The sequence below is a fragment of the Rhea americana genome, unplaced genomic scaffold, assembly GCF_003343005.1.
Source record: "Rhea americana isolate MKP2758 unplaced genomic scaffold, rheAme1 scaffold_31, whole genome shotgun sequence".
NCBI classification, from domain to species: Eukaryota; Metazoa; Chordata; class Aves; order Rheiformes; family Rheidae; genus Rhea; species Rhea americana.
In genome coordinates this window covers 2,651,906-2,665,986 of record NW_028186435.1, presented here as the reverse complement: position 1 = coordinate 2,665,986, position 14,081 = coordinate 2,651,906, and the positions used below count along the sequence as shown (strand labels likewise).

Genomic DNA, 14,081 nt, shown 5'->3' with positions numbered 1-14,081 from the left:
ACTCTCCTCATTTCTAAGCTAGGTATGAAGAATAAATTACTTTCTATACTAACAAAATCTTTAACATCTTTCCCTGACACTTTGGAAGGGATCTATTACATGGGTTCTCAGCCTCTCTCTTACCAAATTCCTACTCCTGTGGGTGGTCTGGGCATTCTTCAGTAACTTGAGAAGAAAAAGGGCATTCATGGCCCCATGACTCAGAACCCAAGATCAGACCATCTAGCATTGACACAAACTTGATACTATCATGCTTATATTGTTATATAGTACAGTCCAAAGCGTTTGAGCATGGCTATACCTGGTGGGGTAAGGCTGAAAATAGCAGCAAATGCATTAGAATACTAAAGCAAGAAGCTGTGCATCTTAAACATCTACAATACAAATAATTAATATGTCTACTACACTGGGCAGATTTTTACCACAACCATTTCTGTTCATACTCTGTATATATTTACTGAGAAAGAAGGAATGCATTAGCATTTGAGGATTTCTATCTCTATGTTATCCCAATCACTTCAATAWCAAGTTTGTGATTTTATTTAAAGACAGTCTTAACTATGAGGAAGGAGGAATGATTTCAAAATGCAACAGTAGTTATAGTTATTTTTTTTTAAAATGGCAATAGTAACACTTTCGCATTTAAGTCCTTTAAGTACAGGAATGTTGAACGTCCATCTTAAATGTATTTCTCTAAGCCATCTAGAGAAGCTACTGTGTGTTATTCATAAATTTCAACCAAACTCAAGGAGATATAAAATGTTACTTAAGTCCAGGCAAGAACCTTCTATGAAGAATATCAATACCTTGGCTTGGGAACCAAGGTACCTGGGTTAAAGTGCAGAATTCTTCAGTTTCACAGAGAATAATCTACCTCTTCAGTTCAGACACACAGTGATGTCTGAATAAATACAGAAAAATAGCGGTGCAGTTTATAGAACCCCTCACAGAATCACCAGTGGCTGAAGTTGGCAGGGAGCTCTGGAAATCGCTTAGTGCAACTCCTCCCTGCTTAAAGCAGGAGCAATTAGAACAGGTTGCAGTGCTGTGTCCAGTTGGATTCTGACTACCTCCAAGGATAGAGACTCCACAGACTTTCTAAGCAACCCGCTCCCATGTTCAACCACCCTTAGAGGACAAAAGTTTTTTTCTTTTATTTCAGTAGAATTTTCTGTATTTCAATTTGTGCTCATTGCCTCTCACCCTGTCACTGGTCACTGCTGAGAAGAGCCCAGCTGCATCTTTTTTACTGCCCCCATCAGATATTTATACACATTGATAAAATCCTCCTTCAGCTTTCTCTTCTCTAGGCTAAACAGTCCAGCTCTCTCAGACTCTCCTCCTATGAGAGATGCTTCAAGCCCCTAAACACCTTTGTRGCCCTTTGCTGGACTCGCTCCAGTAACTCTCTCTTTCTTCTACTCTGTTCGTGAATGCACCTTGGTTTTCTAGGTGCCACCTCCCATTCAGAAATATCTTAGTTTTCTAAGTGTAGAGACTGAAAGTTCACAAAGGTGAAATTTAAGCCTTTTGAAATCTTGCTCCTATTGCTGCTCCCTTATATAGAAGCATGCAAGCTCTGATGCACYCGTCTGTGCTATTCATATTTACTTTTCAGTGCAGTAATTTCATAGGCATGCCAGCAATTCAAAGGACAATTTGCTTCCCTACCACAAAGGCGCCATCAGTTACAACCAAACAATGATGATAAAATAACCAATCTAAAAATCAGCAAAAAGCCTATTTCTGAATTAATCTCACTATGCTTTGCTAGATTACATTACAACTCTGTTCCCCCAAAGCRAATCAGTGTACTGCAGTTTAAGAACTATGTTACATATTTCTATAGGTTATATATGCATACATATATGCATGCATTTGGGGTATTTGTAATTGATCTTTTGCTTTGCTTGTGTTTTAATGCACAAAAATAATTTGCTTAATATAACACCTGAAAACTTTACGGGCAAACAACAACCATAATAACGGAATCAAATATAATCTGTCACTGAAGATGAAAGTGAATCTAAAAATGTATTTAATGCAATTTCAAACAAATATATTTATTATTACTGACTTAACAAGCATCAGACAAGCTTGTGATGTTTACTACTGAAGCCTTCTACCCACCCATCTGGCCACAACTACTCAAAGACCACCTGCGTTCTCTTATATTCCCCTGGCTAATATTATGCAGCAGGGATGTCCCTTTGGTCATTTCTCACTTCTTCTGGTCACTGGGGAATGATCTACAGCTCATTTGGTGAAAGAAAGGCTTCCACTTTCCCTCCTGCATCCAAGCCAAAAAGTGGCAGCCAAATCAAAGAAACCATACAGGCTGCCACAGGAGACAAAAAAGCCACAACTTATCAGACCAGTATCCCCAAAATCATGGCTGCCTACTCAGACAACTGCTTTTATTCCTTGACTTCCAGGCACCACCTACTTGTTCATCAGGTTGCTGTACTCCAACCCCCTGCACAATCTAATAAGCAGAAAGGCTACTTTCTCACTGTCTTCTCTCCCATACTACTTCTTCCCACCCCAATTCTAATGAGGGAGGATCAATAACTTAAAAAAAGAAAAAAAAAAGATAGCCACATGTGAAGCTGCATAAAACTTGGCTGCTTTGTAAGTCATCTAATGACATGGAAAAGAAAAAAAATGCTGCATCTATACTGCAAGTTCTTATAATTCCATTCATCCTTATTTAATGAGAAATCGTATCTTCTCAGCATCAGTGGGCTTACAGGACCTCCCCCAGTGCTCACACAGTTTCAGCAAACCTCAGCAATTAATGTGTAACTTATTAAAGAAGAGTGATAACTTTACTAGCATATTTAATATGTATTCCTAGGGTATTTTTAAGGGAAAGAAAATAAAAACTGGGTTAATAGGAAACCAGAAATGGAAAATATTAAATAATTCAAAATGTCAYGTACATAATCTTATTTTTTAAAGAAATAAAACTAAAAACTGAAGGAAACTTCTCAAAAGCAATTCTAACTCTGTACAGAACGATGTTTTCATATACATCATTCAGCTTCACCAAAGAGTGATACCAAGCAATGAGAATAAAACATGGAAGGTTTTTAAATTCCTAAGCAGCCCAGGAACAGAAACAATTGATATGCTGTGAACAGCTCTTAAATCTAATCACTTCAAAACTACACTAGTTGAGAATCAGATATAGAAAGCAGAAAAGAAACATGTGATTAGGTTTACTTTACTGCAAGTGCAAGTGCTAAGTAACCTGTTAAGATGAGCAAAGAGATGGAGTGTTGAGAGGAAAAGATTAGGTGAAACCTAGTAGGCAACAGACAACAATAATTTTTTATGGGCTGTATCACTCTGGGAAAGCAATAAGAACTGAGAGAGATTATTTTATTTTTATTGATTTGGGAAAAATTTTGCAAACTTAGCCTCCGACATTGCATAAGCTGCAAAGAATGATTTTCCATTCTTTTCCGTCATAAGAATGGATTTTTGTAATGTGCTCTGTGGGGAAACACTGGAACACCAGTAACTTGCCAGTACACACCTTGGCAGCCTGCTTAGGTTGCAATGTTTCCCACAAAGACTGGATATCATTTTGCTCTAGAACTTGAAATAGCCAACAGATCTTCTCTTAGAGTGTTTATTTCACATTTTAAGGCCTTAAGCGATTGCAAACTATCTATGCAAGAGGTCATCTTCTATCCCTGGGATATCACAAGAACTCAGACCAGCTGAGACACTGGAACTGGCAACTCCCAGGTGTAAATTTAGCCCTGGCTCTGCTAGGAGGTTGAGCCAATTGAATATAGAGCACAGGTCTTCTCATCACAGCACAGGTCTTCAAAAACCGAAAGGATTTAAAATATCTTCTCTGGAATTGTTTGTCCAAGTGAACATAAAGAACTGTCAAATTAAAAGGTAACATGGATTGCATCTATTATTGAGATATATTCTGTATAATAGTTTCCAAACATTTTGTCTGACTTCAGTGTTCACTTATTTTATTCTGATACGTAAATTAATAAATAATACTAGATATATTGTACTATTATATACCTGCCAACTCAGTATTTAATCAAGAAATAAATATAAAAATAAAAAGAGGGTTTGGGTTTTTTAATAATGGTTAAAATGAAACATGAAGATGAATTAAAGTAAACATTTTTTGTATTTCTTTTCTTTGTTTTTTTGATTTTAATCTTTTTATATTGAAATTTTCTACTAAGCAGGAAGGATCCCTTATACCTGCTTTGAAAATTTAAGAACATATCTATACATATCAAATGCACCTTGCAATTATTCAACTTCTAGATACCTGTGCACAGCTCCACTTCTGAGGGTAACTTTTTCTGTAACCATTTCAAGAATATGATCCCATTGATTCAGTGTTTTCCTGGGAATGAGGAGGCGCACTACAGGGCTGATAAGGTCTCCATTAGCAATCAGGCTGAAATAAAGTACAATTAAATAATTTGGAGGAGCATTTTAAGCAAAACTCATCTGAAGATAAGGAAACAATAGGCAGTTCACTAACTGAAAATTCTACTTACAAAATAGTGCAGGGCTCCTGAAGTGGTTTTCGAAACCGTGCTGACACATTGATTCTACTGTGGGTAACCGGCTTCACCTGCAGGAACAAAGAAAACAAAGAAATTATTCAGTCTTCACTTTGGGATGGCATTCGTCTTGATCACCAGCAAGGAGAGCAGAGCATCTGCAGAAATTGTAACAATAAAAGCATGGTAAAACACACAGTGCAGTGCYAAGGGGTCAGAATTATATGGGCATCTTTGGTAGCTTCTCAGCCCTTGCTCCTAGACATGCAAGACAATGTTCCCCACCATCATTCTTGCTTTCTTAGTTCTCACTGCTCGTGACCATGGCTCAGTAAAACTTACATCTTCTCTTTTTAATGATAAATGCTATCCTTAGATCCCTTTGATGTTACGTAAGTATTTTTTACTCCTGCACAGCTCTTTTCATCCAAATTCATCAACAATTTTAAAAGGTTGATGAATACTACCCTCATTTTAGAGGAATGATTCACAATGAGGTGAATTGCAAGTTTTTAGATGTCAGAATAAAACACAGCCTACCTAATTTCCAGCAGTATCTCCTGTACCTTTTTGAACAGATGCTATGATCAGATTGATAAGGTTGTTCAACAGTAATGCTATCATATTAATTATGAACAGAATGTTACACAATACTATCTAGCTAGGTTATCCTACTGCATTTATAAACACACTATCAAATTTTAAATAAGGAATAAAAGCAAACTCCAAAGCCATTAGGAAGATTTCTTAATTCACCGTAATTAGCAAATCAAAATAAGGTGTCAATCCCAAACAAACATCCAAAAGTCCCAGCACATACATTAACAAATTGGCAACATTTCTACTAAAGGCTATAAAAGCTCAAAGGATTAAATACTGTCATGCCCAGAGAGACACATCCTTTAAAACAGATGTACAGAGTTTATTTAAAATGGTAACATTCCCAAACACTGTGTAAAGCAGTCTAATGATGTGATGTCTTGCAGCTTTATCACACTTTGTGCTAATTTAATCAATATCTCCAATTTCAATTTAGAAGAAAGGCTCTGGGCTCCACTGCTTTAAATCTTCACATTGGTTTTCATACAAATTAATTCAGTACTGACAGAACTGCTTTCTGGGTCTTTCTCTTCTGCAGACTTAGAGAAAACAAAGAGGCCCTGGACTTGCTACAAACTCCAACCTCTAAGGCTAAAAGTAGTTACTAAAATAATCAAATCTGACTTCCCGTGTAACACACAAAACCTTATACAGCTACTTCTACATCAAGCACATAAATTCTGGAGATAAACTACATCTTTCAGCGATAAAAACAATCAACAATACAAAACAAAAAAACCCTGTCATTCCTTCCTGTACAACCACTTCCAGTGAAGGACAGCAGCCAGGTAAACCTTCTGAACAAAGAGGGGACATGGTCATCTGAAGGATGTTTTGGCCAGACTTTTCTACAGCAGGAGAAACAGAAAGATACTTCTGCAGTGTTGTGCCAGCTGTGCTTGTGGACAAGACTAGGAAACAGACTGTGGACTGGGCAGCTTGGGTCCTTAAGGTCTACTTCATAGATAAATGTTTGTCTTGGCCTTATTCAATGAGATAATCTTTACTGGACTATCTGTCCACAAAACTATTACTCATTACCAGACATAATCTCTGTTCACAGCCCTCCCATCAACTCCAGAGTGCTCAGAACCAGATGCAAGATTCACACCTACTACTACAAGCTTGGAAAAAGAATAAGAGGTTGCTGTCATACAGCTTATAAATAGAGAGGGCAAAGAAATTTTTGGAGATTGCCAAATAACRTAGGAAAACAGCCATTCTTGCAAAAACATTCAAAGCACATTTTTCTGGACATAAGCATAACTGGTCACTTATGTCGCTAAAACTTAGGGTGAAAATKTACTGGGTCTCTAGGGAAAAAAAGAAACCATATCTTAAACTGGAACATCTGAAAACACTTCATTTTGCTGCTGTCAGTCATTAAGGGTTATTTGCCAATGGAAGCAACCTAACAGAAAGCTTCAGAATCTGGAAAAAGGAGGGTAACTTTCTGAAAAGTATGTTACTGATGGCTGAGGCACACTAATTCACTTCCATAGCATCTGATCCTAATATTTAGACTCCAAATATGGGCTGCTTCCAAAGTGGGAACAGTATAACTTAGGCTGTCCTTATACCTCTCTGCATAGCTACTGGGTTGCTAGACCAATTCACTACAAAGTACTCAATATATCTCATTTACAAGGCTAAAAGACCAATTGATCCTGTGCTTGTAGAAACTCCAGACCTGATAATAAGATCATGATAGACTTCTCTGATCAACATTAGCCATAAGCATTAGAGAGCAGAAGGAAAACGATTAAAACTCTGGAATAGATTTTCCTCATTAAATCCAAAATGCTACATTCTGGATTTAATGGGGAAAATCTACTCCAGCGACTTCAAAAGAGCAACTAGAGGAGATGGAGTGTTAGCCCCTTTTAATAACATGCTTATATAGTGCTTTCATCAGTAAACCTCAAAGCACTTGATACTGACTTCAGTCGAATTATCCCCATGCTAATGCCAGGGGAGCCAACACTGCAACTTGATATAATCACACACAAGCCTAAGAGAAGAAGCAGGAATGTGTTGCCCAAATCCCACTTGACTGTTCCTCCACACTGTCTCTCAGGCTCCGCCAGGATCACTCTAAATGTGCTTTTCTGGTTGCTTTCAGCAAGACTTGTATTTTCCTCTCTGCAATACAACATACCTATTAAAAATTCTTCTGCCTACTGACAGCTTTCTAATGATCCTCAACCTTCCACAGCCACATCAACATGTGACATAAGAGTGCACAAAAAATAACAGCACAGGAAACCCACAGTGAGGGCACTTAAGGACAGTAGAGGTAATCTTTCAAAAACCCTGACCACTTTTTTAGCACTTTCTTAGCTATCTACCTTATTTCCTCAACATAAATTAGAACTCTCTGTTGCATCCCTGTCTCTCAGGCACAACACTGTGAGTGAATTTCAAAATCTTGCCAGTACGGGTACAACTCGGTCAAGATACACAAGGCTTTGCAAAGTTATACAGCTCCTGGGCAGCTAAGGACAATTGAGTAGCTAAAACCATGTGAATCATGTTTAAAGATATGTTGTTATTGTTTCACAACTAATTGTTATGTTTATGATAGCAATGTCTAAGAGCTAAATTAGACTGGGGTCACAGTGACTGAGGCACTACAAAGCCTTAACTGTTTCAAAAATATATAGCTAAATACTTTTAACTCACAACACTAGATGATGAAATACAAGCTGAGCACAGGGCATGCTAACATTTGCTGAGAAAGCCCAAAGCGTTTGAGAAGCAGTCACTTAGACATCAGAAAGTGGAAAATATGTGAGTAAACCTACTGTAAGTATTTTGGGGTTTGATGCTCACCCACAACACTGTTTCCACCATGAGAAAAACCTTATATCACTTTTAGAAAAGCTGATGCCTTTTCCATCTCTGTGGCTCACTTCTGCAGTTGATATCTATGCCTAAGCTCTCAGGAACTCTAAATAGGCCATCAAACCAAGTTCTCTCATATAGTCTGCATCACTTAGATCGTAATGACCAACTTCATTAGAGCTAGTTAGAAAATGTTCACTAAACATGAAGAAGCCCTTTAGGATATTCCCAGGAGTGTCCAATTATTTAGTTGTTCCTGCAAGCTGATGAAACCATTAATTTTGATGCAGGCACCTCAGAAGGCCACCATGTTATTGTAGGCAGCCCAATCACCAGCCCCAGGAGGAAACAAGTAACCTGACAGACATTGAAGGTTTACTTATTATTCAAAAGTTCATATAGATACAGCATCATCTGCTTGCAAGCCTGTATTTTGGGTTACTCTCTCAAAGAGCCATTAATATTTCTAGCAGTTTTCTCTGGCTTTACCTGGAAAAAAAAGACAGCTCTGTTCTTAAATAGACATACTGCAGGGGACTGCAAGATGGGACCAAGATGAGGCACAGACTTCATATTTTTATTTTCTTTCTTATCATGGCCTAAATAAGAACAGAATACAAATCTGTATTGTTTTGCTAAGCCTACTGAGATCAAATCAAACTTGCCCTCTATACTTAAAGGTAAAAAATGTATCAGTGTGATATTACATTTGCTAATGTAATGCTGCAAAAAAATCAGCTTGCAGAAATGCCATCATGACTATAACAACATTAGCTTGCTTAAAACACCACACAGGTATCTGAAACAGTGCACAGAGGAGGCCTCAGTTCCTGGGAGCCTGGAACAGAATAGTCCAGATTAAATGAGACAGACATTGGGCCATGCTGGTACAGAACTCACAGCTTTCTGTCCTTCCCTATTGCAACAGCAGGGATAAATATACTCCATCTTTCCTCTGAGTTCCCATATGCTCCTAGGCAGATGTTTAGGCTACAGTTGTTTGTCTGGAAGAAGAGAGATCACTAATTTCTTTGGGACTGCTGGCCTTTTGAAGGAACATTTTACATGTGATCTGCTTCAGAGAACAAAACTCATTATATTCATCCAGGACACAGGGACATTGATTCTGCATATGGAAGACAGGAAAGTAAAATATATAAATTACAAAGAAGAAAAAAAAAAGTTGAGAGGCTGAATGGATGCCTTGGCTACAGCACTGTGTATCAAATTCTCCAAGCACAACAGCACAAAGCTCTGTACAAATTACCTCAGCCTACCATTAAGCCACCTTTTTTTAAAAAAAGTGAGTATTTCTATATAATAATAATAAAAAAAACACCCTATGCACCATTAACCCCAAGTGTCCTGTTCATTTTTTTTTTTCTGGCACAGTTTTAAGTTTAAAATAACTTTTGCCTAACCAACGTTAAAGTATTTATGGGTATGAAAAGAGCTCATTTTCCAAAGTGAGGAGCATAATTTAAATGCACAGAAGTATGCATTAATAAAAGACCAACTGCTCTACTACTATAAATCAATATAGTTCCTTTGAAGTATATGGAATTATGCCAAACTACACAAGTGGAAGACCTAATCCAGGACTTAATTAAAGAATACATGACTGTTCTCATATTTCATTTGTAGGAGGTACCCATAACGGCTCAGCGTCTGGAATAGCCTGACCCCTGTGGCGCTACACAGTTACATATTAACAAAGATGTGGTCTTAGGTGAAAGTCTGTGCTTGTACTAAGAGATCAGCATCACTAGACCCTAAATCCTTTATTTTCTTTTAATTTCACCAGTCAGACTCTCAGCTGATGTAAATCAACATTTTCCCATTTACGTCAGCAATCATGAGCAGATTTACATTARCCAATGGTCTGGCCCGTTATGATTTTTATCTTTAAATTGTGTAAGTTTCCAGGATGTTTCTAAAGACCTCTTTAAGGGCAGCTTCCATATCCTACTGACAAATACTGCCAGAATTTCATAATTTGTGATGAGATACTCATCTGAGGTATTGCATGACAACATATAGCAGTAATGTAATACATTCAAACAAGGAAGGAAAGATCACCGTATCAGTTGAAATTCATAGGGATCTTCAAGCAAGCTGGAGGCAATTAATCAAATTGGAATTTGCAAGGCAACAGGAGCCAAAAACAGTTYGGAAATACACCCTGGGATCACTGASACTTGCAACCACCAGGATTTTCAGCTTCCTAGTCTATACAGAAATTGGTGTTTCCCACAGTGTCTCTTACACCAGGAGCACTCTGATTCTTTCTTGATTCAGAAGAGCGTCACCACCTGTGAAATAACCTGTAAAAGCACTTTGCAGGTCTAGAAGAAACAAAATAGCTAAAATCAAGTAAAGCTGAAGTCAGCACAGGGCAGGTTCTGGGAGCTGAGATCACAGTCTGCATTGTTCAAGGCTTCTGTAAACACTTAAATTTCAGGATACTTTTTGCAGTCTCTCCCTTAGGGCCAAGCTTTTGGTTTTAGTTCTAATTCAGTGTAGCTGAATTTGTGTTGCTTAATGTCAGCTGCGGCTGAGTGCCCCCCATCCCAACACCCATGTGAAAACAGACAGCCAACAGGCAGATCATCTTCTAACTGAAACATGATTAAAAAATCTCTCAGTTGCTTTATAACAACATTCTGCACAATGTTTTCTCTTATGCTCTAAAATACACTAAATACTCACAAAATTAAGCAAACACATACAACATACAGCAAATACAACACACAACACGATCTACTTCAGATACTTACATCTTCCACTGTTGACTGTTGGCAAAAAATAAAACAGTATGATCAGCAGATAAACCATACCTCCAGTATACTCTTATATACATCCACATATATCCACATACATAGTTTTTGTATGACAACTAACTTAAATTAGTGCATATATATATATACATATACACACACACACGTATGTGTACATATGTGTAAAAATAATGTGTATATGTATTTATACATAAATACACATATATGTATATATACACACACACAAAATACACACACTAATTTAAAATAATTTTCATACAATATATGTATTACAATTATGTCCAGCTACCCTTTGAAAGACTGAAGATAAGCTAAAAACAAGTTCTTTCAATTTTCAAGTTATTCAATTTTCTTTCTTCAAACATTAGGGATGGGCTTAGCAATCACAAAAAAAGATCAAAATCACTTGCTCATGCAATGCTTGTAACTCAGAGAGATGTTACACTGGGAAGGCATCACAACGTGTTGCGAAAAATCAGAGTATGACTATTCACATAAGGATTTTCAGCAACACTAAAGCAGTACGCTGTACATTTGTTTGTAATACACGTGATAGATAACAAAGAATGGCTTTCACATCTTTCTTCATAGATATCTTAACCAGTAAAAAGTAAAGAACATAATCCCTGAAATGGAACCGTATCCAGAGAAAGCTGTACTCACTACAGCCAAGTTGGTTATAGCCCAAAGATTCTTCCTGGTCTGGATGCCAGAGTCATAAAACAAAAAGATGTAGCAAAACGGTGTAAACTTATTTTGGGTGATGTAAAGCTGTTTGTTGATCACTATGYTTAAAGTTTTTAGGTCTATGAATGCTACATTAAACCTTTCACACATTCTACACAAATATAGATAAGAAAGTGGGACAGACCTAGCACATTACTCAACCTTCTGTTGGGTACTMGGGGCTTGCAAGAGGTGTGCAACTTGTTACAGAATCATACCTCCTATACCAAAAAAGTATACCTTTTATGAAACAGTGTATCTTCTGAACACACTATGCTGCGTATTTAGCTTCTAAAAAACAGGGTGATTTTTATGCACTTGAGGACAATGCCACTCTTGGCTTCTCTTTTCATTAAATAATTTTAGACTTGTACAAGTCTGGCAGCCCCTTCCCAGGCTGCTATGAAGACACAGCTGTATAACCATAGCTAAGAGATGCTACTCCTTTTCCTTACTATTTCCTAATCCTTCCTATTTCCTTTATTTCCAGAAATGTATTATCCCCTTCCATTAAAGAGTTCAAATGAAGCAACTGCATGATTTACATGTTTTTATAAAATCATTCTGAATGACAGCAAAACAACACCCAAAAAACCTAACCTCTCTGAACCAAACGCTCTGTGCATATAATGCTGTTTTGATTTACACAGGCTTAAGAGCTGGCCTTTCTAACTGCTGTATTAATACAGTCTTTAGTGCAACTAACATCTCACTCATTCCTCACATCACTTTATAGCTAACCTTCTGAAGTTTTAAATATTTCAACACAATGTCACATACCAAACTTATCAGCTCACGCAATGAGCCATGGCTTGGCCAGTTTGTTACAATGGCCTGTTTGTTAATCAATGTGCACAGGAAAATTGAGAACAAATATTTGCATTCCCTTAGGGTAGAACTGGGGTCAAAAGAACCAAAACCCCATTTATATACACCATCACCATCCTGTGATGTGAAAGAAAGGAATGTTCAAGGTTCAGTGATCAAAAGCAAATTAAAAAGATAAAAGTTACTTACATGCCTGTTACAGCACAGGAAACATTTTCTTTTACCTACCTTATGGAAATGAGACCTTTTATAAAGGGGCATTTTTACAGACTGATTTAAGGGGGGATCTTATCAATGTGTACAAGTACCTGAAGGGAGGGTGTCAAGGGGACAGGGACAAACTCTTTTCAGTTGTCCCATGTGACAGGACAAGAGGCAATGGGCAGAAATTGAAGCACAGGAAGTTCCGCCTGACCGTGAGGGGGAATTTCTTCACTGTGAGAGTGACAGAGCACTGGACCAGGTTGCCCAGAGAGGTTGTGGAGTCTCCTTCTCTGGAGATCTTCAAGGTCCGCCTGGATGCAGCCCTGTCTAACATGCTCTAGGTGACCCTGCTGAGCAGGGAGGTTGGACTAGCTGATCTCCAGAGGYCCCTTCCAACCTTACTGATTCTATGATTCTAAGGTTCAGTCAGATTCACAGGGCTGTTCTGCCAGCACAAAACCATTCCAGTGATCCTACACAGGAATTAACCTGGAAAAGCAAWGCTCCCTGCTACTGCATTGCTAGATGGTACACTGCAGAGTACAATGCAGGCATAAACTAATGAACCATGTTATTAATTGCTATTAATTGACTGGATCCTCCAAGCTTACATAGATAGGTCACCACATAATGGCAGCTGCACAAAATTCTCAGCCCACATAACGCATAGATGAGCCAGAAACAAACTGTGCCACAACGAACGGTCCATATGGATTCACTGTGTCCTCTARACAGTAAGGCTCCTACAAAACTCCCAAAGTATTTAAAGTCACACCCTTCCAAAAGCAATAGCTGGGGTCACTCTGTTTGCCTCCAGAGTAAATCTCCCTCCTTTCCAGCCAGTCTAAGTGAATTATATTCCTTGTGTATCTGGGGGATAAGTCTTGCCCTATCTAGCTAACCCCTGGAAAGAAAAATGTTTCACTCAACATCTCTCCTATTTCTTCAGATCTTTAGGGGCCAGACCTTCAGTTTGGATAAATGAGAACAGCTTCGCTGGTGCTTCTTAGAAGCAATACCACAATGGCATGGCCTTCTCTGCCCAGGAATCAGCTTGTGCAACGCTCCAAAATACATCCTATCTGCATTGCTTCTAGATCCCCCAAACAGCTCATATTTCTTCTCCAAGTTGCACAGTGCTATACCCTACAACACTTACAATGCACACAGTAATGAGATCAATAAAGCACACTTTATTCAAGCAAAATAGATCCTGGTGTTCATTTCTGTCACTGACATAACACTGCCAATTAACTTTTTTTTACCTCTCACAATTTGTGCATTTTTCCCAAACTCTTTACACTCAACTAAACCAAAAGGACATTTCTGATCTTTGAGGTTGATAAGAAAGGCCTGAACCTCTGAACAGTGACAGCTGAAGAACAAAAAGCAATTATAAAAAAAAGCCAAAATTTTCATCATTTCTGATCAAAGGTAAAACTTGTTAATGCTTCCAGTAAGTAAATTTAACACGAAGCAACTACTTTATGCTAAGACCAAAATGCCTGAGTTCAGTACTGATATCTCT

At 38.0% G+C, this 14,081-nt stretch overlaps 1 protein-coding gene across 1 annotated transcript in view; it reads right to left on the bottom strand.

Moving 5' to 3' along the window:
* Positions 1-14,081, bottom strand: part of DCDC2 (doublecortin domain containing 2) — a 71,358-nt gene that overhangs the window by 41,610 nt on the left and 15,667 nt on the right. The window contains exons 3-4 of the mRNA XM_085310103.1: positions 4,548-4,624; positions 4,313-4,444 (exon numbers count right to left, since the gene is read on the bottom strand). Coding sequence (XP_085166229.1) covers positions 4,313-4,444; positions 4,548-4,624 — 209 coding nt within the window. The remainder of the gene's footprint in view (positions 1-4,312; positions 4,445-4,547; positions 4,625-14,081) is intronic.